At 37.1% G+C, this 25,881-nt stretch overlaps 1 protein-coding gene and 1 long non-coding RNA gene across 14 annotated transcripts in view; one reads left to right on the top strand and one right to left on the bottom strand.

Moving 5' to 3' along the window:
• LOC148128257 (uncharacterized) overlaps positions 1-16,642 on the bottom strand; it is a 299,527-nt gene extending 282,885 nt beyond the window's left edge. For 11 of the 13 annotated variants that reach the window (XR_015741138.1, XR_015741139.1, XR_015741145.1 and 8 more), the window contains exon 1: positions 16,364-16,511. This is a non-coding gene — a long non-coding RNA (uncharacterized LOC148128257). Of the gene's footprint in view, positions 1-16,363 lie in introns of all 13 variants that reach the window. The other 2 variants (XR_015741137.1, XR_015741136.1) reach the window with 1 other exon arrangement.
• Positions 16,643-16,714: 72 nt separating this feature from the next.
• LOC113447022 (alpha-1-antitrypsin-like) lies at positions 16,715-25,415 on the top strand. Its single transcript, XM_026716998.2, has 5 exons — positions 16,715-16,743; positions 17,996-18,682; positions 21,447-21,717; positions 23,157-23,304; positions 24,786-25,415. Exons 2-5 carry the CDS (start codon positions 18,019-18,021, stop codon positions 24,981-24,983), a joined length of 1,281 nt encoding a protein of 426 aa, XP_026572783.1. The 5' UTR covers positions 16,715-16,743; positions 17,996-18,018; the 3' UTR covers positions 24,984-25,415.
• The last annotated feature ends 466 nt before the right edge of the window (positions 25,416-25,881 follow it).

Genomic DNA, 25,881 nt, shown 5'->3' with positions numbered 1-25,881 from the left:
GTGATCATCTTTGGCAATCTTCTGATGAACAAAGTCAACGGGGAAGCCAGATACACTTAACAACCATGTTACTAATTTAACAACTGCAGTGATTCACTTAACAAATGTGGCAAGAAAAGTCATAAATTGAGGCAAAGCTCACTTTACAAATGTCACACTTGGCAACATAAATTCTGGGCTCAATTCTGGTTGTAAGTTGAAAACTACCTGTTCAAAATTCAATATCCTAACCCCATGATGGAGAACCTCTCTGTGGGCACGCATGCCATTACCCCAGCCCGACTCCAAATGCATTTCTCTATCACATTTCTCCATCGCATTTCACTCAGTCAATTCCAACTTCTCGTGAAAGAAAAAGATCTTGCGAAGTTGGAATCGATTGACTGAGGGGTCCCATCCTCCTCCTTGAAGCCCATTACAATGCGGAGTGACAATGCGACCCATGTGGCTCTTTCACCTCTCTGCTGCGGCTTCCTGTGGCCCTGTCATGGCAGAGGGATGAAAGAGCTATCACCCTGTCGTGGCGTGGCGATGGCCAGAGCCTTGGTGCAGGAGCGAAGTGACCCTGAGCGAGAGCGAAGCGCCCCAACACATGTTTCCAGCATGCGCTCCTCTGTCCCAAAGTGGGATTGAGGGGGGGGGTAGGGAGAAGGGAGCGGGGGGAAGCTAAGAGGGCTTCTAGGAGGAGAAGCCCAGCTGTCTTTCCTTTTGGCATAGGGCTGTGGGAAGACCCAATAAAAATCCAATTTCCTCCAAAGAAAAATGGGGAAAATAAAGGCCTGGCAGTCCACAGTCCAAAAACAGGGGTGGGGTCTGTTCATCAGAGGATTGGAAAGGAAATCAGTCGAAATCTCTGGTGGGAGGCTATTCTGAGAGGAATCTGCCTGGGTCTCTTCTTCCCTCCCCTTAGATTCCCCCCCCCCCCCACACACACATTCTTCCCTAGCCTTGTTTTAAGGGGAGGGGGAAGCAAGGTGGGACAATAGTAGCTAAAAGGCTGGGAGGGGGGGTTAGGGCTAGGGTCTATTAAAGACAGGGATGGGGAAAAGATGCCATTCCTTTCCCAAGGAGCCAGGGAAAGCAGAATAAAAATAGGTGTGTGTGTGGGGGGGGGGGGGGGTGTTGTGTAAATAACAGCCCAGGATAGCTTGAGCCACAAACAACAGCTGTTTTATTTTTGCTGAGAGCTTCTAAGCTACACAGGATTCTTTAATAAATACTAACAAAACAAAACCATAATATACAGGATTAAAGGAAGGAAGGAAGGAAGGAAGGAAGGAAGGAAGGAATAAGGATGTGATGGCCCTCCAGAGGGTACTGCACTACAGTCCCATCATTCATGATTTGTGCTGTTAAAGAAATCCAGTGCCACCAAGGAGAAGTCACGTTGTGAAAGAGTGATTGAAATTCCTCACAAAACCTCATTATTCAGGCTAAATTGCCATGTTGGCACTTTGTGATAAATAAGTGGGTTTTGGGTTGCAGTTTGGGCATTCGGTCCCTAAAAGGGCATCACTGTCCTAACCTAAGTGAAAGAAGGGAAAAAGGAAAGGGTATTTAGAACAAGTGCCATGGTGGCTCAGTTAAAATGGTTAGGAAGTTAGAATGCAATACTGAAGGCTACTTCTGCTGACTGCTGGCTGCCAGGAGTTTGGCCGTTCGATTCTCACCAGGCTGACGGTTGACTCAGCCTTCCATCCTTCTGAGATCAGTAAAGTGAGGATCCAGATTGTTGCTGATTCTATAAGCTGCTTAAGAGAAGACCGTAAAGCATTGTGAAATGTTATATAAATATAAGCGGCATTGCTATTGCTATTTAACGTGGTACACCTGTGTTAAGTTCTCACCATACACTACAAAGTGTAGTGGTTTGCTTTGCTCTAACAAAGGAAATATGGAGATGGAGAAGAAGTTGGTTGGGAAAGCAAGAACCAAGAGGATAGTCTATTCCAAAAGGCAAAATCCAGAATTTTCTTCCTATGAGCATCTCCCTTTTATAATAAAGATTCAACTATTCTTTTTCTTATATCTTGGCATATCACTGTCCCTCATTTTTCACCTGTCTCCATGTTACCTTCTTTTCTATAGTTTAGCCTAATAAGACTGCTATTTTTCTTTAAAATTATATTTTATTTTTTGCCTTTACCTTCTTAAGGCTGAGAGAACAAAGGTCACTCAGCTGGCTTTGGGCCTAAGGCAGGACTAGAATTCATATCTCCCAGTTTCTATTCCAGAACTTTTAAACACTACACTAAATTGATTCACTGACATTAAAATCCACCGAAAACCATTCTGATAGGTCATCAAACTTCAAATGTCCTTTAGACTTTCTGAAATCAATGATTTCTGGGTCAAAACCTTTATGACCCTGTCGAAATACAGTATTTGCATTATACCTACAGCATGATTAATATTTAGCTAAACAATTATCTGTAAGGTTTTATCCACTGTCAATCTTCATCCTTGGTTATTGGCATCTTAATGGAATTAGGATCTCTATATTCATTTGCTCGCTTTATTTGCTTAACTTCTTAGCATAGATAGAATGTTTTTAGCAACTTCCATAGACATTTCAGAATCAACAGACAGTACTTGGGCTAACTCAAGTTAACAATATAACCTGATAATTTATTACATTTCTGTACAATTGCAACACATTTGGGGGAAGTACATTTATAATTTATCTGTCAAACAATATGTTCTGAGCATTGCAATAATTCATGTTCAATCACAGTGATGTCCTTTGATTGTTTGATAAATTCAAATATTAACTTAAAGTTAGGTTTCTCTGAGCTGAGGATGCCATGGAAATCCTGACTCAAAGTTTGGAAGCTGTCAGCATTTATCTCAGGTCACATCCACTTGAACTTCTGTAGGCAAAGGGACTCATGTAAGAAGCATAAATAATATGGTGGATGGTTAGAACAGGAATGATAGATATTTATATAACATTTCTGAACTCAGAATCACAACGACAGATCACCTAAAGATTGCACTGGAGATGACCTTCCAAATAGCTTCAGTTAAAATTGTGTGTGTGTGTGAGAGAGAGAGAGAGGGTGGGGGGGGGAGAGAGAGAGAGAATGTGTTTCTGCTCTCATGTTATTCCTCTGTACATATGTGTATTCAGAAGCACAGAGTGGACTGCATGTACTCTGCATGTAATGGGGTGTGAGGGGTGTGCAGAGAGGGAGCATTACAATGCAACCCTCAGCTATATTTTGAATGTCTTCTTTGAGGAAAAGTTGTTCTGCAATTTTTTTGCCTGCAGTCCCCAACACGATCCAGTCCATTTCAAAACTGATCCTTCTACTGTCTGTTTCTGTAGAGTTATCCTGTTGAAGGACAGATAAACAGAGAGTCCTTGACCCCCTTGCAAGCCGCATTTTGTGAAAACACAAAGTGCAGATTTCAAAACCAAGTAGATAAAGGAGGATTTAGAATGGGCACAACATGGGTATATTTGTTCAGATGGCTCTGGTATATGTGTATTGCCCCATTCAGAGGAAAGTATCCAAAGAGAATGCAAGAATCAGACTTTGCTAACCAGCCACAAGAATGAAAAAAAAATATTTGCCAGACTCAGGTGCAGCAATCACTTTGCATGTGAGCATGAAACACAAGACCTGCCATTTATTAGCATCCCTTGTGAAGCCATAACCAACCCACGCGCCCACCCACGCATATCACACAAATTATTATATGGTATTGTTTTAACAGTCGTCTTAATGCAGCATGGAATACCAAGCCCTACTTCCTCTATAAGGGAGAAAAAATGCAACCCTTGGTGCTAAACAAAACCCAGGAGAGAATAGGTCAATGTCATATTAACAATAAAGCATAACTGTTATAAACTTCCAAAAGCCTAAATCCAGAGGTGTCCAACCATGGTAATTTTAAGACTTGTGGACTTCAACTCCCAGAATTCCCCAGCCAGGCAGAAGTTTTAAAATTGCCAGGGTTGGACATCCCTGGTCTGAATTCTTGTTTATAGGCAAGGGTATAAAGTTCTTGAAAATTCGAGGTCTTCAATTTGGATTTATAGCAGTGGTTCTTTGAGTAGTCTAGCAAAAGGCAACTTATTAGGAGAAATGTCAAAATATTAAAAACTAACCTTTTGAGATATTGCTGCAGAATGAACTGTTCGTTGTTTGCCATTTGAACAAAATATTTATATATAAAGGAGATTGCTGGATCAACTCCTGGTGGGATCTCCAGAAACTCCAGGACTGTTGCCGCTTGCTGCTTGTGACTTCACTTCCTCTCCATCTGAAGACATTTCCCTAGCAGGACCACAACATGTATGGAAATTATAAGAGTGCATGCTGGAAATAATTTTTAAGATGCTGATTACATCTGCACATATCTGCATTTTGATGCTTTCATCTTCTATATAAAAACAAATTTCTTTATAAATGTGTGGACACCTGTATTGTGTAAGCCTACAATCTGGACTGAATACCTCCAAAGTGTTGCCAAATTTCTCAGTCTGGTCAGGACTGCCTTCATTCATATTACCCTCTTATTATAAATGGAATCTTCCTGTGCTCCTTTGCTGGACAGCTAGTCTAAACTTTATGTTTTCAGCTGAATAAAGCAGCGATGGATAAATTACAGTGTAATAGAATATATCAGCTAAATATCTGCTGTCCTGTCACATTTTCTGCTGTCCTTCCCACTTTTCCCCTGCTATGATGGGTGCAGGCTGAATGTATAACAGATATTTTTTCCCCCATACAGACAGAAACTTTCCTATAGGAAAGGAAGAATGGAAGTTAAAAGAGGGTGGATGGGCCGGTAGAAAAAGAGACTGCTAGCTACCCTTAGTATTGGAGCATGGGAAAAGAGAAGATGCATGGCAATCCAAGATGAATTGATACCCTTAGCTGCTGATGGCTTGTCTATTCCAGAGGAATCTGAGAAAAGACCCCAAAGTATTCCTAGAGTGGCCTAGAGGGGAGAAGAAATGCAGAATGGACATGTCCTTCAGAAGGTAGAAAGCTGAAGTACAGAAAAGGATCCCATCCTGCCACTCCTCAGAGAATGTCATCCAAACATAAACTCTAAGGGTTAACATAGAATAACAGAGATGGAAAGGACTTTGAGGTCATCTAGTTTGACCCCCTGCTCAAGCAGGAGACCCTATACCATTTGAGATAAGTGGCTGTCCAGTTTCTTCTTAAAAGCCTCCAGGGGTATTTTAGAAGACATTATATTCCAGAGGCATTATTTTTGAGCTGGGAGAAGATAAAAAGACAATATTACTTAAAAATTCCAAAATGGATATCAACTATTGAAGCTTTTTCTTATCCAATAATATATAAAAAGGAACAAACAGATATGGTGAGATACTGTATGAAAAGGGTGAACTTAAATCTAGGCAAGCGTTGGAAGAACAAGGTGTAAAAATGAATTGGTTTTCATATTTGCAAATGCAATCTAGGCTTCATAAAGACTCTAAAGCAGAAGGTTATTTATGATAAGTTGACTGATTTAGATAAAATTTTGATGGTTGCTGATGAAAAGGTAATTTAAAAACTTTATGGACATTTATTAGAATTTAAATTGGAGGAGGAACAAGTTAAAGAAACAATGATTGCTTGGGGGAAAAATTTTGGATATGGGATTGATTTAGAAAAATGGCAAAAATTGTGGTCTCAAAATTATAAAATGACAATGTCACCTGCGAATAAAGAAAATGTTTTACAGGTAGCACCTACCCCCAACGAGATTTGAGAGAATGTTTAAGAATACATTGGATAAAGGCTGGAAATGTCATCAGATACCTGGTTCATATTACCATATGTGGTGGACATGTTTGGACACAAAGAAATATTGGACTAAAATTCACACATGGTTGGAAAAAATGGTAAAACAACATATAGACTTTAAACCAGAGATCTTTTTTTTTAAAATCATACTGGACATATACAATAAAGAATTGAAATATTTGATTGTAAATGTTTTAACAGAGACTAGAATTGTATTTGCGAAGAACTGGAAAAATGACAAAGTACCTATGCAGGAGGAAGATATCCAAAAAAAATATGGACTGTGCTGAAATGAGTAAACTGACATTTGAAATTAGAGAACAAGAAGACAAGCACTTTTATGTGATATGGGATTTGTTTTATCAATGGTTGGATAAAAAGACATGGTAAGGTAACAGAATAGATAATTTTGTTATAGAAGTTTAATAGACTGATACAAAATATAATGTAGACATACATAACCACTGGATGACAGCATAATATAATATTGATGGAATAAATAGCAGGATAATTAATAATTGATAACTAGATAAGAATATGTTAGTTTGACAATGTGAATTGATATAAATTGGGAACAATGATTATGAAAGGATTGCACAAAAGATTCTAAATCAACTGACACACTTTATGTACAAAATGGAAGATGGTTTTATATTTTTTTATGTATTGTCTGTGTATGTTTGTCTTAAAATAAAATATATATATTAAAAAAAGCCTCCAGTGATGGGGCACCCACAACTTCTGAAGGCAAGCCATTCCTTTGAGTTAATTAATTAACTCATTCATTCATTCATTTATTCAATATAGCCACAACTGCATGACTGGGCCACTTAAAACTATTAAAAACTACAATCTTCCATTAATATTAATTAACATCTTTAACATTTCTTTTCTATTAAATATCCTACTTCTTTAGGACACTTATAATATTTCCATATATTTTTCATATTTCTCTTCACTTAAATTTTTATAATTCATTAATAACAATTAAAATGTTCCCATCCTTTCCTGATTTCATACTCTCATTCTCTTTATTTCATTTATTTATTAACAAACATTCCATTCCATTACAATAAGTATTTTATCTATCACTTTAATCACACTTGTTTCATATTTTCTAAATTCATTTCTATTTCTAATATAACAGTGCTATCTTAATTACCCTTGCAGAATCCTCTCTTTCAATTAAATTTTCACCCATTGTCTCTATGTCTTCTAAATAGGCTTATACCTTTAATCCTTGTACATTTTCCCTGTTTCTCTATATCCTGTTTCTGTCCTTTATAACTTACTTTCCTCCTTCTTCTTCTCCCTCCCCCCCCTTTTTTTTTCCAAAGATTTTTTATTGTTTTTTGACATACAAACAAACAGACAAAACATAAAAACATCAGCTCCCCCATATTTATATACAAACAGTGAGTCGGTTGGTTCATCAGTTTTGTGCACTCATCTCATAGTCACAATTGCAATTACCTTGTATAATAACTCTTATTGTCAATACAAACTTATAAATCATAATATCACTATTAAAAAAAGAAATTTGACTAGATTTTTGTACGATCATGCCTTTGTGAGATAACTATATTTTAAATAATTTATTCTAAAACAAATCATATAATCGTGCCAATTCTATCCTAAATAAGAGAGAGAAAAGAAACAGAAAAATATTATATAAATATAATATCCAGTACCAAAAAGAGAAAAGAAAAATAGAATCAATATTATTCCTTATTATCTAACATTTCTATTTTTGTATTTCATCATTCAACCATTGATAGAAAAGATCCCAAACTATATAAAATTGTTTATCTTCTTGCTCTCTGATTTCAAAAGTCAATCTACTCATCTCAGCACATTCCAATATTTTCTTTATGACTTCTTCCTGCAATGGAATTTTCTCATTTTTCCATTTTTTTGCAAATACAATCCTAGCCGCAGTCAATACATTTACAATCAAATATTTCAGCTCTTTACTATAAGCATCTGGTAAAATTCCCAGTAAAAAAGCTCCGGTTTCAAGTCTATATGCTTCTTTGTCATTTTTTCCAGCCACATGTGGATTTTAGTCCAATATTTTCTAGCGTCCTCACAAGTCCACCACATATGGTAATATGAACCAGGTTTCTGATGACATTTCCAGCATTTTTCGGATTTGTTCTTGAACATTCTTGCTATCCTCGTCGGGGAAAATGCCACCTGTAAAACATCTTATACAAATTTTCTTTAAAGGCTATAGACATTGTCATTTTATAATTTTGCAACCATAATTTCTGCCATTTCTCTAAGTCAATCCCATATCCAAAATTCCTCCCCAAGCAATCATAGTTTCTTTAACTTGTTCTTCCTCCAACTTAATTTCCAATAAGTAACCATATAATTTTTAATCACCTTTTCATCAGTACCCATCAAAATCTTATCTAAATCAGTTTGTTTATCATAAAATCCCTCTGCTTTGGAATCCTCATAATACTTTGAATGTATTTGCAAATATGAAAACCAATTCATCTGTATACCTTGTTCCTCTAATTTTGCATCGATTTAAGTTCACCCTTTTCATCTAGTAATTCCCCATAGCTAACTGTTTGTTCCTTTTATAAATTATAGGGTAAGAAAACGCTTCTATCGTCGATAACCAAACTGGAATTTTCAAATAACATTGTTTTCTTGTCTTCTCCCAATTTAACCACAGAGACTCCCGTATATAATGTCTTCTAAAATACCCTGTGTTTTGGTTCCCTTATACCATAAAAAGCATGCCAACCCAACAACAAATCATGACCTTCTAATGTCAACAATCTAGTTTTCCTTAATGTTATCCATTCTTTAACCCACATCAAATTTGCAGCTTGGTAGTACAACTCCCAATTAGGCAGGCCAAACCCTCCTCTAAATCTAGCATCCTGTAAAAGCTTTAACTTTATCCTTGCTTTCTTGCCTTGCCATATATACTTCAAAACAATTTTATTTAAATCCTCAAAATATTCTTTTCCAAGCCTAATTGGTATTGTTTGAAACAAAAATAAAATTCTGGGTAGAATGTTCATCTTAATTGTTGAAATCCTTCCTATTAATGACAATTGTAGGTTTTCCCATTTTTTCAAGTCTTGAGCTATCTGTTGTTTAAGTTTAATATAATTGTTCTCCTTTAATGTACTACATCTTGACGTCAAGTATATCCCCAAATACTTAACCTTATTTGTAACTTGAATTTTTAACAATTCTGCCAGTTCTTCTCTTTGTCTCAACAACATATTCTTTGACAAAATCTTTGTTTTATCTTTGTTTATTTTCAGACCGGCCACCTCCCCATATGCCTCTATCTTTTCCAACAGCTTCAAGGCTGTTTCTATAGGGTCTTCCAGAATAAAGACTAGGTCATCTGCAAAAGCTTGTAATTTAAATTCTTCCTTTTTAATTTTCATTCTTTTTATAGTTTTATCTTCTCTGATATTTCTATTCAACACTTCCAAAGTCAATACAAATAACAAGGGAGAAAGAGGGCAACCTTGTCTTGTGCCTTTTCTTATATTAATAGGATCTGTGAGTTCTCCCTCCATCATTACCTTAGCTGTTTGTTCATTGTAAATTGCTTCTATTGCTTGAATAAATCTTCTAGCAAAGCCCATCTATTCCATTAAAAGTAACATAAATCTCCAATTTACGTTATCAAATGCCTTTTGAGCATCTAAGAATATCAAAGCCATTTGCTTTTCAGGATGTGCCTCATAATACTCCAAAGTATCCAGGATTACTCTCATATTGTCTTTAATTTGTCTCTTTGGCAAAAATCCATTTTGATCTGAGTGGATAAAGTTATTCAGATATTTTTTAAGTCTTTCTGCTAATATTGAAGCAAAAATTTTATAATCTGCATTTAATAAGGAAATCGGTCTATAATTCTTGATTTGAAGTAGGTCTGCCTCCTCTTTTGGAATAAGTGTAATATAAGCCTCTGACCATGTTTTAGGTATTATCTTTTTTAGCATAACTTCATTCATAACTTCTAACAGTAGAATACACAATGATTCTTGAAAGGTTTTATAAAATTCTACAGGAAACCCATCTGGACCTGGTGCCTTTCCATTATTTTGTTTCTTAAGTGCTTGGCTTAACTCCATCATTGTTATATTGCTTCCTAACATTTCTTCAATCTCTTTAGGTATCTTAGGTAAATTTGCATTCTGCAAGTATTGTTTAACTTTCTCCTCATCAATATCTTCTTTCTTATACAAATGTTTGTAAAAGTCATAAATAATTTATTTTTTCTCTTTGTTGCCATGACAAGTTTTACCTTGGTCATCTATTAACTGCAATATTTTCCTCGACTCTTTCTCTTTTCTCAGCTTATATGCTAGCCATCTACCTGGCTTATTTGCATCTTCAAAATAATTCTGTTTGGCACTCCTAATTTTCTGTGCCAGTTCTTCTTTGTCTATTAAGTCCATTTTATGTTTAGTTATATCCAGTTTTAATTTAACGTCTTTTTTCTGTGGCATTTTCTGCAGTTCTTTTTCGAGTCTTTTATATTCATCCTCTAAGGCTTTCAAAGCTTGCCTTTTCCTAATATTCTTTTTTCTTGTATAGTCAATTATCAAGCCTCTGGCATAAGCCTTCATTGTATCCCAAACATTCTGTATTGAAGTGTCTTCTTTTCCATTTTCTTTAAAAAAAAAAGGCCAGTTCTTTCTCCATCCATTGTGTAAATTCTTTCTCCTTTAAAATAGTATTATTTAACGTCCATCTCGATCTTTTTTTTTGTCCCTTCCATTTAATTGTCAATGGGTTATGATCCGCCCAAGTACTTGTTTCAATATTTACTTCTTGAACGCTAGATATTAAGTCTGTTGATATCCAAATCATATCAAGTCTGGACCATGATAAATGTCTATTTGAATAGAAAGTATATTGCTTAAGTTTAACATTTCTTTCTCTCCATATGTCTTTTAGAGTTAATTCCTCTGTCATTTTAAAAAAAGATTTAGGAAGAGTTTTTCTATTATACTTTGCTGCTGTTGCAATATAATCAAGTTTATTATCCACAATTCCATTAAAGTCTCCCATCATAATTATATTAGCATAGTCCAGTCCAGCCATCTTAGTATGTAACTTTTTATAAAATTCTTCCTGTTTATCATTCGGGGCATAAATTGCAGTCAAAAGTATCTTTCTATTATTATCCATTATTTCCACCATTAATATTCTCCCATCATCATCTGTATAAATCATTTTTGCTGGAATAACCTCTTTAATATATAAGACCACCCCTCTTTTCTTACATTGAGTCAAAGAGGTAAACAATTTCCCTAATTTTGGTTGTAATAACAATTGTTCATGTTGCTTTTTAATATGTACTTCTTGTAGACAAATTATATCAGACTTTAGTTTCCTTAATTTATGGAAAATCTTCCTTCTCTTAGCAGCTGAATTCAGTCCATTTATATTCATTGTAATCAGTTTTTTCTCTTCCATGATTATATTTTATATTTAGATTTAACCACTCTCGTGGGTCTTGATTCACGCTGATCTTTAATATCCACTTGTCCACCTACTGCACCTTCTTCTTTTCCAATCTCCATTTGTTCCTCTTGGGATTCAGTTAATGGAACCTCCTTTTCTGCCTCTCCTTCTCTCTCTCCAAAGACTTCTGCATAGAACAGTTCTGCTTTCTCAATTGAATCAATTCTATGTCTCTGTTCCTGCCACGTAAACATCAATCCTTCTGGGATCAGCCACCTGTAAGTCACCTCCTTTTTCAATAACATTTTGGTCAGGAATCGATATTCTCTTCTCATCTCTCTCACTCTTCTGGGTATTTGCTTTAAAACCAAGATTTCTTTACCTTTGTATTTCAGTATCTTCTCTCTTGCCACTTGTAATATTTGTGTCTTCATGGATTTTTTAGTAAATCTAATATGGACTTCTCTGGGCAGATTATTTCTCATCGCATATCTTGTAAAAACTCGATATATCTCATCTATTCCATCCATCATCTTCTCTTCTGTTATCTCCAACGCATCCGCCAAGATTCCTACCATTATCGCAGCCAAATCTTGTCCTTTTTCTTCTTCTATATTTTGAAATCTAAGATAGAATTCTGATCTATCCAACTCCCACTTCAACATCCCACTTTTTTCTTGTTCAATCACTTAGTCTATTATCAATATTTCCAATCTTCTCCTCTCTTCGTTTGCCCCCTTCTTCGACTTTTTGAAGTCTCTCCTCATATTTTGTCATCATCTGTTGAATACTTTCCACTTTTTCCTCCGTCCTCCCTGTTCTTTGTTCAATGGTATCTATTTTTACCTTAAGATCTTGAATTCCTTGCATAATCATCTGAAAAGATGCTCTTTCTTGTTCTTTTTCTTTATCTTGCTTTAACATTGTCTGAATTGAACGCTGTCCAGATGGTGGGGAGGCAGAGGTGGACATAGAGGCACCCGAAGATATAAGTTTCTTACTCATTTTAAATGGTTCCAGCTCTTCAAATTCTTTCAAATTTTAATCCAAAAAGAGTAGCCAATTATAATCCAAAATGAGAAGGCCAATAATAAAAAAGAATCAATAATGAGAGAAAAAGAAGAAAAACATGAAAAAGAAAAAGGAAAAGAGCAAAAAGAAAAAATTCTTCAAATTCTTCCTGACCTTAATCCAATTAAAAAAAAAATAGTCCACAAAAGAGAATAAAAATAAAAATAAAAACCCAGTAAAAATAATAATAAACAAAGTCAAAGCCAAAAAGAAGGAAAAGAGAAAAAGAGAGAAAACAAAACAAAACAAAAAACAAGAAGAATAAATTTCTTCAAATTCCACACCTTAATCCAGCCAAAAAAAAAATCTCAATTGAAAAAAGAAAAAAGAAATAGTCCATTGATATACATTAAAAAAAAAGCAGAATCCAAATAGAAAGGAGAAAAAATAAAGTAAAATAAGTAAAAATAAAGTAAAAATAAAAAAAAATTCAGAGGCTTCCCTTTGAAAATAAATCAACCTTAAAAATAAAAATAAAGACCTTAATGCTGGTGGAGGGGGTGGCGGAACTAAAAAAAGAATTAGAAAAGAAAGTAAACAGCAATACACTGCACTCTATTTAATTGTCCAAGGCTCTAATTATGACTCCCTTCTCTTTCCCACGAGCTTCAAAGCTAAGCCATAAATATCCAGAAAGACACCTGTAATAATATTCTACAAAGCGCTTTCCTCTATCTTATCAGAAGATGTCCTTGGAAAGAGGTATTTCGTCTTTTCACAGTTCAAGTAAAATGTTTGCAAGCCTCTAGTTGGCAGTGTTACAAGGTTTCTTAACTCACTTTCCCCCCTCCTCTCTGAACAGCATAAAAAAAAAAAAAAAAAGCCGGCAAGGAATACACAAACATATAAAAGCAAAAAAGAATAAAATAAAAAAAAAAAACAAAGGGAGCCTCTAGCCTAAAAATGAAAAATCCAAAGGAAGAATACAACGTATAAATATAAAAAGGAACAGTCCAGTTATCCCGTAAATCACAATAAAGTCCGGAAGCAAAGAAAATAAAAGCAAATAAATTCTCTCTTTGACGTCTCCCTTAAAAAAAACGCCGCTTAGTCAATTTTGTCAAAAAAAAATAAATCACACAGATTCCTTCTAATAATCAGAGCGAACTTTCAAGACTCAAAAAATTAAATAAAAAAAAGTTTCTCACCCAACCGACAGACTCTCTCTCAGACCCGTTCTTTCTGGAGCCGCCCCGACTTCAGCAACATGGGGGCTGCCTCTCCGCCGCCAGCAAAGAGAGCTTCACCCGGGTCTTCCAGGGATTTTGCGATATCCCCGGAGTCCTCAGGGTACGCTCTTCCCAATAGCTGTCCCTACGGGACAGCATAGGTCCGTTTGGACCGGCCGGTAACGGAGATATCGGCTGCAATCGAGGAGCTCGATTGCAGACCGTATCGTCACAGCGCAAGCTCCTCCCTTCTCCTCTCCCTCCCCTTTTTGACCCCTTGTCTCTGTAATTCTAATTCTCTCTTCTGTAATCCTCTCTTCTGTTTCTTCCTAGCATTGTAACTGCTTTTCAAACTATTCTTTTTTTGGTTGTTTTTTCAAATCTTAAATTTTTCACTCTCTTTCCCCCCTTTCCTTTTTTTTACCCACATAGAATTACTTGGTCATGAACGATGGCTTCTTCTTTGTCCCGCCCTTCTTGTTCTGTAAGCATTTCTTGTTGTTTCTCATAGTTCAAGATCTCCATTTCTAAAAATTGAAATACGAAGCCAAAAAAGCCTCTTCCTTCTTGTACATCTTCTTTATGATTTTTAAGTTCCATTTTCAGTTCTTCCAAGAGTGATGCCATTTTAAACACTTTTAAACAATCACTGGATTAATTTTAGTCATTTAAATCCAATAATCAAAAATCCAAAAATCACCAAATAATCCAAAGTTGTTTCTTCTTCCTTCTTTTTTTCCACTTTCTCTTCCCGGGGTTCTATTTATCTTGTTACAAATTTTCAGTTAGAATGCATCTTTTAGAAATCTTGTTAAAATTTCATTGTTAATTCCTTTTACTTCCAGGTGGTCTCCTCCATTTTTCCAGATCCCACCCTTTTATTTTTTTTCCTTTTCTCTCCTTTCCTTCTTTTAAAAGTTTTTGAATATCCAAAAATCTTTATTATCCCTTTGACATTTTATTTTCAACTTAAATGCCTATTAATGTCAAAATGAATTTTTATCAATTTCTTACTAAGTATCTTAGCTGTCAGTATGGGGAAGGAAAGAAAAAAAAAACAAAATCTTTCCCCTTCCCTCTCTCCTTCGCTGCTTCAAAAATCTTCTTTGGCAACAATGTTATTCTTTATAGTTCAAATTCCAGGGTACCTTATATTGTTGTTTTTTCAGTTCAACCCAGTCAAAACTTTCTCTTCTTATCTTCCTCCCACACAATCTTTTCTGGTCGGGTTCTTCTTTGAGGTGGCCATTTCTGACCACCACTGCAACTGCTTTTGGGAAAGGGAGTAATGGCCAGCTGAGGAGGAGAGATGCAGCTCTCCTCAACCCTGGTGGCGGTTTCCCCCCTCTTCACCACCTCTATGGAGTGGCTTTTGCCCCGAATCCAGCCAGTTCGGGGCGCTCTGGTGGCAAGCACGGATCGAAACCATGCACGATCGCAGATTTCGGTCCATCGCCAAAGAAGCTCAAACTGGTATTTCAATTTTTAAGGTAGGTCTCTTGATTAAATATTGTTCTTGATTAAGTATTGTTAAGTATTGCTTACCCAACCAACATTTGCTTGTTTCCCCCAGATGATCCTACCTGTATTGTGGTTCCTCAGTTATGTATTTTGCCATTTATCAATGCACAAATTTATCATTCTGTTCTTACTTAAACTTTTCATTCAGGGGAGTAGGTTTTCCTCACTCCACTGGCTCAATAACTGCTCTAATGGGTATTTTCATACCCTTACATGTTAGAGTCACCCCTAAGAGTTTGCTCTACCTCCTGCAGCAAGAAAGTTAGCTGCAACAACTACAAGAATTCCCCATTCTTGTTGAGATTCCCCAACTTGTGTAACTGCCCATCCTCTTTATCTTGAATTGCTTGTGCAATGGGGTGAGAGTAACTTCTCTGCCGGAGATGAACAGGTACTGCCAGAGGCATCACTTGAATGACTAATGGTGCATGGTGCACTGCGTATCCTGGTGGATTATCTTCTGCCCATAATTGGTGCACATCAAACTCCTGCCAAGTATCGAGGACTCAAACCTCTTGGGCCATCATTACTTGCCACATCTTATTTGGAAAATGCCTCATGACTAGTGCCATTTTATCTTCCTCAAATGACAAAGTTGCCGCCATTTTGCATAACATGTCCTGGCCCATAAGGGAATGGGACACTCGGGCATGTATAGGAATTGATTTTCAATGTCCCTTCTATTCAGGGAACATCTCAGGGGCTTTAGAAAAGGGTGGCAATTTACAGAGCCATCAACTCCTTGTACATTTATAACATCAGCAGAAAAGGGAGCCAACAACTACAAATCTAGATGCCCCCTATCTTCATTCAGACCAAGGGTTAGGTGGAAGCTGAAGAGGTTCCTTAGGCCTAACCCCTTGATCTGTTTTTGGCATTTCCTTTTGTATTTCCTGCGCTCCTGCCCTGGGAACTTGATTATTGCCATCATCAACATGGGGTGTGTGTGTCTTTGCCTGCCTTGGGCCATTGGATGAAGATACACAGGGGCATATGGAGGAGGATTATCTTCTTCATAGGGTTCAGTTTTCAAGATAGATTTGATTTTAATCTGATTCTTCTTGATCTGATATCTGGGATTTCTGTTCATTTGGGCCACACTGACCCTCATGAGTTCGACTCAGCATTTGCGAAGCCATTCAGGATTCTGTTTTACTACTACTTGTCACTGGTCAATATACTGGTGTTGATCTGGGTGACTACTACCTGGATCAGTAACAATCTGATGGACTTTTGAAATGATGTCCAGATTAAAACTGCCTTTGGGCTTCCATAATCTCCACTAAAACCCTTCTTAAAATTCTTTAGCATACACTGAAGAGATGTCCAGGGGACACTTCCTCCACCACCCATTTCTAAGACACTGCCACCGACCTGCGATGTTGGACGTTCCAACGGTCACCAACAGGAACTGCAATGGCTTAACCACCCACACAACTCTTGGGCCTCGTTAGGATTCACCGATTCTGGACCTAGGTGGGTGATCAGGCCCCCTCTTCCACTCTCAAAAACAAGTGGGTCTACAATTACCCAATACTTATACTTGCCTGTAGGCATCTTCTTTCCAGCCAATGTTTTTGCAAAGGTCAGCTAAGCTACAAATAGATTGCATCACATTTTGCACTCAGGCTCCCTTTCCACTCCCTATTTACTCTGTTTAATGATTAACAATGAATACTAACTCCCAGAGTTGTATATAAATTTCAGTGATGTTTGTAATTCAGCAGAGTGGCATGAAATACTTTTGAAGAATTGTAAGTATCATATGCAATTTTCCTATATCTTAGTTTATTAATGCTTCTGGCAAGATCTCTGCTTCCTGCTGTGGATTAGGAAACCCTGGGTAACGTCTAATTTAACCTCCCTTCCGGAATAATGATTTCTGTTTACAGGATGGAGGACAAATTTACTCCCTCTCCTTCCTGCAGCCGCATATATGGCCTTAAAATATATTTCAGAAGGTTGTATATATCCAGTATAGCAGTTAGGAATAGGTCATCAAGTCTCAAGAAAAGGAAAAAGAGGCCATCACATCCCATGAGTGAAAATGCATGTAAACAATGTTAATCAGAATGAGATATATCTTCTCATGTGATTCAGAATGCAGACAAAATTCCATTGTATTACCTCAGAAAAGCACAGTTACATGATGCTCATGTCACCTACTCCACTTCTTACCCAAAAGAAAGTGAGAAATCTCCCCAAAATGTGAGTTTGGGAGAACCTGATACCAATGCAGCACTATTCAATCTTGAGCCAGAGCTATTCAATCTTCTCCTACACAGAAAGATAGGCTATCAGTGCAGACTTCCTGAATGAAGATTTAATGCTGGCTTCTGACAAACCAAAAGAGTTTTTCAGACTGAGGGCTTAAATTAATAGCAAGCTAATCATAGACTTTTTTCCCCTCTATTATAAGAGAAAAAGCAGAACTTCCTAGTAATTTTGTAGACTTTCTTTTAGTAGACATGCCATATTTGGGGGGCGGGGGGAGGGTTAGAGTACTGGAGAATAATTTGCTAGTAGCCTGAAGAAATGGAAATAGTCAGCATTAAAGTTGCCTGAAAGATGAGGATTAGAATCCTCATAAACAACAAAATAAATATAAAATGAGCCTTTAGGATTTCAGACTGTTATAAAAACCCAAATATCTGGTCAAAAATGTATATTATTGTTTTAGAGAAAATGATAAAATGTGTAATTATTTTACAAATATTTAGAACAATGTAGTTTTTTGTTATGTTTTTGAAACCACTGCTATTAAAATGCTGAAAGCACCATTGTAGAATGTGTGTGTGTGTATGTGTGTGTGTGTGTGTGTGTGTGTACATGTATATATGTATATATATGCAAATTTGTGAAATTAACTTCTAAAATTCCTTCTTATACTACTTTCAGGTAAGCTAAATTAATTATGCTATGTAAATATATAGCTATAGGGCATAATTTACCATTCTTACATAATTCCTATGTATTTCTGGATTGTTCCTCTAATATCTTCTATAGGGACTACTAGCAGAAGAAGTACAATGAAGTCCATCATCAATTTCTTGTTACTGATTAGTCTTCAAGTATGTTGCCATCAATTCCCAGAATATCCTGATCATGACCACGTCCCTAAAGATAAAAATCCACACAAACATCATGAACTTCGTTTGGCAGAAGAAGGGCAGAAGTTCCTAAACTATCATAAGATAGTTTCCAATAATTCTGAATTTGCATTCAGATTGTACCACGAAATTGCTTCAGATGCAGGTGCCAAAAATATTTTCTTCTCTCCCTTGAGCATCTCAGCAGCTTTTGCACTATTGACATTAGGTGCCATATCAGAAACTAAGAATCAGATTCACAAAACACTTGGTTTTAACCTCTCAGACATTGAAGAGAGAAAGATACATGAAGGATTCCAACATCTTATCAATGGACTTAGCCATCCAAACAGTAAAGCCCAGCTGAACATAGGCAATGTCCTGTTCATTGAAAAATCCTTGAAATTATTGGCTAAATTTTTGGAAGATGCCAAAATGTTTTATGAAGCTGAGGGATTCTCTACCAATTTCAGTGTACCCAGACTGGTTAAAAAGCAGATCAATGACTATGTGGGAAACAAAACTCATGGGAAAATACCTCATGCCATTGAACATTTAGACCCAGATACTGTGATGGTCCTTGTGAATTACATCTTCTTCAAAGGTAGGTAGAAGAACAGTTGTTTATAAATGGATCCACCTTTCTTTTATATCTTTCCAGTCATCCTGTAAGAGAACACATGCTATGGTAAGCTACAGGAATGGGGAAGCCTTCTTCTTCTTGATTATATACTACTAAAAGGCTGCCAGTCTTGTATTGAGCATTTTATAGAAATATAAGAATGAAATTCAAGTATCTGGGTGGAGAAAAGAATATTATTTTCTTGAACTTTTTCTGATCTATCTATCTCTCATCTATCTATCTGCCTATCATTCAGGAGTGTCAAACTGGCAGCCCATGGGCTGGATGTATCATGCACAGGCCACACCAGTGGTGGGCTGCTGGTGGTTCGGACCAGCTCATCCGTACCGGTAGTTACGACCACTGGTTGGGCCTGCCCATCCACTCAGACACTATCCCGTCCTATATATCTCACGTTTTTGCTTGCCCACCCTTGCCCTCGCACCCCAGCTGCTTTCTGCACCTTGCCTGATCTACTCACTATACCCTTTAAACTTCAAAACTTATATATCTTTGCATATATTAGGTAGTAGAAGAGAAGAGAAGAGTTGGAAGGGACCTTGGAGGTCTTCAGGTTCAACCCCCTGCTTAAGCAGGAAACCCTAAACCATTTCAGACAAATGGTTATCCAATCTCTTCTTTTTAAAACTTCCAATGTTAGAACATTTGCAACTTCTGGAGGCAAGTGGTTCCACTGATTAATTGTTCTAACTGTCAGGAAATTTGGTGGAGACAAAACAGGGTACAGGGGGGAGGTTCAAAAATTACCCACCGGGTGCTTAGAAAACAACCTGCACCTGAACAACAGCAAGACAAAGGAGATGGTGTTAGACTTCCAGAAGAAGAGAGAGGAACCTGCCCCACTTTACATCGAGGAGGGCTGTGTGGAGAGAGTTTCCTTCTTTAAATTCCTGGGAGCCTGCCTCAGAAAAAATATCATCTGGAAAATCAACATGATCTAGGTGGCCAGAAAGGCCAAACAGAGACTCCATTTCTTCAGGGTCTTGCGAAAGAACAAAGAGAACAACAACTTATGACCTCCTTTTACCGGTCCACAATAGAAAGCATCCTCACTCACTGCATTACGGTGTGGTATGCTGGCTTGACAGTCATGGATAGAAAGACATTACAGAGGGTGGTGAACACAGTGCAAAACATTGTGGCCTGTCCCCTGATACCACTAGACGACATCGCTAGGGCTCGCTGCCTTAGAAGAGTGAGGAAAATCCTCAGGGATGACTGACACCCTGGTCAGCACTTGTTTATTTTCCTACCATCAGGAAGGAGATATAGAAGCATAGGCAGCTGCACAAAGGAGGGTGAAGAATAGTTTTTAACCATGGGCTGTCAGACTCCTGAATGGAAAATAACTTTACAGCAACATAGTACAAGTGACTTGCGGAGCTGGCGCAACATGCAATAAGTTCATACGACACAATAGGGTCGTTTGTTAATAGCATTCACTGGGTAGGGATTTTCTGTCTTCACTGTGAGTTGTATTGTGTTGGGGGGGGGGTGCATTAATGGAGAACATGGAAACAAAATTGCAAGTCGTAATAACATATCTCACCTAATGATTGTGGTTATTCAGTTAACAACCAAAGCAGAAGTAAAGCTGTAAATCTGTCATAGACATGTGATGATTTGCATAACAATCACAGCACTTAGCAATGAGTTGCAAGTCCCAACTGCACTTATTAAATGAGGAATATCTGTACTGCTAGCAGCTGGAAAATTTCAAGTTTTAGAAGTTAGGAAGGGAATGGTAAAAATATTTTTTTACAGTTGTGTTAAAAGGAGCAATTTCTTCCACGGTAAGTGTTTGTTATGTATTGTTGCTGGCTGCTATTTTATTATCACTATAGTTTTGGATTATTACTATTATTATTTACTTTGTTTTTAATTATTAGCTGACTAAAATCAGAATTATTGTCCCAACCTAGCAGTTCGAAAGCATGCAAAAATACAAGTAGAAAAATAGGGACTATTTTGGTGGGAAGGTAACAGCGTTCTGTGCGCCTTCAGCATTTAGTCATGCTGACCACATGACCACGGAGATGTCTTCGGACAGCGCTGGCTCTTCGGCTTTGTAACGGAGACGAGCACCACTCCTTAGAACTGGAAATGACTAGCACGTATGAGCGAGGGGAACCTTTACCTTTACTTAGAATCGTGTATTTAAGAGATGTGGCCGTACAAGTTGAATAAAGAAATAAATAAGTAACAAGGACTTCTGCTTTATAATTTTAAGGGAGGTTTCCAAGGATTGCTGAGGGAAAAAAACCTTAGGTCTGCCATCTTAGTTCTGCATGTTTCCTCAGTAACAAATTGCACTTTCACTATCACATACACATCACTATGCTAATGTGGAGAATATTGATTAATTAATGTTCAACCCAGTATTAGAGAAAACCTTTTATGTTTTGATCAGTTCATTTTCTGGAAACATTTGGTTGCATGACATGATCAGAACTTTCCACAATCAGAGATTCAACAAATCTCAGGAAATCCTGAATGCTTTGGAAAAATTCCTGCCTATCAGAGAAGATGATCAATGCATTGATCTTACTAAAGCACACAGTTGCAGCCCTTCTATTCCGGTTGAGTGAAAAAGAAGAAATATGAGTGAGTAATTAATTCCTACTTTGAGGGGAATGAATTACTCAGATTATCCCCTATCTAATCTTTGTCCCTCCGTTCCCCCCATTCCACAATCACTACCCTGATTTTCTTTTCTTTTTTCAAGCTTCCTGGGAAAAACCTTTTGACGCTCATTTGACCAGAAAAAAAGACTTCTTTGTAGATGCAAACACAACAGTGGAGATTGATTTTATGAGACGCACGGACAACTATAACATTTTCCGTGATCAAAATCTTTCTTGCTGGGTGGTAGAAATTCCTTATAAAGGAAATGTTACGGCATTGTTTATTCTACCGGATGAAGGGAAGTTAGAACGCGTGGAGGCAGCTTTGGTGACAGAAACCCTGTATAAATGGACAACCTCCTTGACGAATAAGTAAGTCTTTTCTCAACATTGTTACAATCCCCTTACTTCTAAATTTTTATGTCTTGAATTAGCAATAGCACTTAGACCTATATACTGCTTTATAGTGCTTTTACAGCCTTTTTTAAGCGGTTTATAGAGTCAACATATTACCCCCAACAATCTGGGTCCTCATTTTACCCACCTCGGAAGGATGGAAGGCTGAGTCAACCTTGAGCCTGGTGAGATTCGATATGCCGAACTGCAGCTAGCAGTCAGATGAAGTAGCCTGCAGTACTGCACTCTAACCACTGTACCACCTCGGCTCATGAATTCGTTATAAAATCAAACACTTTTATATTGTACAAACATTATATGCGAGATTGGCTGCAACTCCTTCAAAAGTTATTTCTAACAAATTATCAAGTCTATATTAAGCAGAAAAATATTTCTGTGATTACTTCTAATTATCTGAAATCTAGATATGACACTGCATACAGATAGTCCTCAACTTACAAAGGTTCATTTAGTGACCATTTAAAGTTACAATGGCACTGACAAAAGTGACTTATGGTCATTTTTCACACTTACAACCACTGTGGCATCCCCATGGTCATGTGATCAAAAGTCAGATGCCTGACAACTGACTCCTATTTATGATGGTTGCAGTCTCCGGGGATCATGTGATCACCTCTTGTGACCTCCTGACAGGCAAAGTCAATGGGGAAGACAGTTTCACTTTTCATCTGGATTACTAATTTAACAACCACAGGGATTCATTTAACAATTGTGTTTACTTACCAACTGCACTTAACAATTGTGACAAGAAAGATTGTAAATTGGGGCAAAATCTGCTTAACAAATGTCTCACTCAGCAACAGAAAGTTTGGGCTCACTTTTGATTGTAAGCCAAGGACTACGTACATGGGTAAGCACCAAATAATTTTAATTAAAAAATGTTTACAGATAAATGAGATATGACTATGGAATTTGTAAAGATGGTATTCCTGATTGTCGACCAACAATTGTGATGACAGTATTCATGTAGAGAGAGAGGGAGAGGGAGAGAGGGAGAGAGAGAATATAAGGACATAAAAGCTATCTCTCTGCATGGCACCTCTGCCTGCAAACCTATCTGAATAAAGAAACTGGAACTGGTTCAGTGTGTCCATGTGATTCCCCTTACTTATTTAGTTCTTACTTAATTAGTTTTTAATCTATAAAGGAAAAGTGATCTCTTTCCCGTAGAGCTTTCCCCAACAAATTGTTTCTTCTTAAGTATTTTTTTCTTAAGTAAGATAAATAAAAATAAATAATAAATTCATTTACATATATATGTACAAACACACACAAACACACAAACACACATATACAAAGCTTTTACACTTTGAATGCAATACAATGTAATGGAACTATGGTCACAAAACTGAAAATATAATATTTGGATTGTTTTCTTTGTTTTGGTTAACCAGAAATATAAATCTGGACTTTCCTAAGTTTACCATTTCTACATCTTACAACATCAAAGACTTGTTACAAAGAATGGGAGTGACAGCTATCTTTAACAACACTAGTGACTTATCTGGAATCACGGGAGAACGCAATCTGAAGGTTTCAAAAGTACGTATGGGAGTGAGGTTGGTAGCTGGCGGTATTGCCCTTTTCTTCAAATCAAATACTTTAAAAAAAAAATTGAAAGCTTAGTTCTAGCCTCCATCTAAACAAATATGAAGAACGCTTGAGACAGGCTTCCACTTCGTTGCTGCTGCTTCTTTTCTTTGATTGTCTGTCTGTCTGTCTGTCTGTCTGTCTGTCTGTCTGTCTGTCTATCTATCTATATCTATCTATACACACACACACACAGAGAGAGAGTTGTGTTAAAATGGAAGGAGAATTGCATTCTGATTCATATACTAACAATAGCATAATTTGCAGAGCAAATTAAACATCCAACTATTTCTATTTAAATTGAATAGTGTTTGATGCCTTAATCACTACACCAATATCATGTGCTAATGATACTCAACTCCATCTCTAATAGTGCATTTCTCAGGGCCCACTGGATCCAGTGCTTTTGCATCTTTGGTTCTCTAGAGATGGAGGCACACTATCCCAAACAGAATTGTCACAATCCAGAGGTTCTTCTATACTCATGTCTCTTTCAAACAAAACAGGTGGCAGCCTTAATTGGATGGGGGGGAGTGTTGCCCATAACCTTTCAGGTACACCAGTTGAAGATTATCTGAAAGTTATAACTGGCCCATAATGTAGTGGCTCGGGCAGTTAGAGGTATGTCTTGATACACCCATGTTACACTTCTGCTCCACAAGCTGCACTGGCTCCCACACTTTGAATGGTTGTCACCTGTTAAGCCCATGGTTGCATGGGTTCAGCTTGTGGGACTGCTTTATCCCATTTTTCTATCAATTAAAAGATGCACAAATTTTAAAAAAATCAAAGTCTTTCCCCTAATTGACACAGATCCTCTTCAACTCATGGAACATGAACACAAAAGCCCTATTTAACAGCTTCCAACATAATAAAGTCATCAAAATAACAATGCATATCAGTGGTGGGATTCAAATTTTTTTTACTACCAGTTCTGTGGGCATGGTTTGCTGGGTGTGACAGGGAAAGGATACTGTAAAATCTCCAGTCAGAGGTGGCATTTGCCGGTTCTCTGAACTACTCAAAATTTCCACTACCAGTTCTCCAGAACTGGTCAGAACCTGCTGAATTCCACCTCTGATATGTTTGTGTTATGTGCATATGTACAACTACACATATCCCACTCTTCCCCAAAACTCCCCATATAAATTGGATGTGGTGACTTTCCAAGATGCCAAAGCATTGGCCCTGCTAATTTCTTTCACCAGATATATTAACCTACCATATACATTTCCCCCCCAATTTTTTTTTTTAGTTTTGGATATACAACATGAGATGCCTTAATACATATGCCTTAATACTGTGTCAAACAGAACAGTTACTTCAAGGATCTTTCATGGGGAAAAATCCTCAGACAAAGATTATTACAATATCCATCTATGACTAATGTAAGGTAAAGCTTTTATTAGTAAAAACTGTTTTTTTTCCTACAGGCCATTCATAAAACTATGCTGAATGTTTGTGAGAGTGGTACAGAAGCAGCAGCTGTCACTGTTATACAATTTATGCTACGTTCTGCTAGAACCAAACCTCCAGTTATCACATTTAACAGACCTTTCCTGGTGGTAATTAGGCCTGAGTCAATGGACAACATCGCTTTTCTAGCGAGAATTATGAATCCGGCCGAATAATAATTATTAAAATATGTCATTTTGTTCAGGTAACAATCAAAATACCTCCCTAAAAGCAACGGCTAGGTCCGGACTAACAGAAGACAATCTGCAATTTCATTATAATTGATTGAAGTCAATTTTTTGTGAGGAAAGTAAGAAAACATCTTCAAAATGGTTTTACAATAAACTTGTTGTTAGGTTCTGTCATCTTGTAGGTCACTCTTTTATACCACCATTTGAAAATCTGTAGCTAATTTCTAGAGTTGGGAAAGAGCAATTCTAATTGCCATATCTCAGTACAATATTCCTGGGTTAGGAAATGTTCTGGGGGAAAAGAAACATTGGACAATTCTTCAATGAGCCTTTAAGCATATGCAGGTATATGGAATATGACGGAGGTGTACAGTATACATTGTATATAATATGGAAATAAATACATTTTTGGCTTAAGCATGATGAGTCTTTTATATTCAGAAATAAATAGCAGCGGAAAGTGCAACTAAAAATATTTCTGTGTTGCAACTGATCCCTAACCATACAGATTTCTGTTTTAAATATGATGTTATCAGGGCATAAAGGTAGGTAAGTGATGTGGTGGCCTAGAGGTGAAGTTCTTGCCCCACAATCAAGAGGCTATGAGTTTGAACCTAGGTAGGGGCAGATATTTCTCTTTCTGGGCATGTATATCTGTTGAATATAACTCCGCATTGGTGACAGAAAGGGCATCCGGTCAGTAAACACTCAGCTTTGTTCAGTTGCCTAGACTCCACCCCACAAGGGATTAGGGGGCCACTAAAAGGAGATGAGGAATGTGCATAAAATGTGTTTTCAACCCAGAACAAAATAGTCTCACAGAAAAGTTTTTGAGGTAACTGTTCCTTTGGAACAAATCTCAAAATAATTTGAATGATCTTTG

The sequence above is a fragment of the Pseudonaja textilis genome, chromosome 1, assembly GCF_049901715.1.
Source record: "Pseudonaja textilis isolate UNSWEBS1 chromosome 1, rPseTex1.2, whole genome shotgun sequence".
In the NCBI taxonomy this organism is placed as follows: domain Eukaryota; kingdom Metazoa; phylum Chordata; class Lepidosauria; order Squamata; family Elapidae; genus Pseudonaja; species Pseudonaja textilis.
This window is presented reverse-complemented; position numbering and strand designations above follow the sequence as displayed.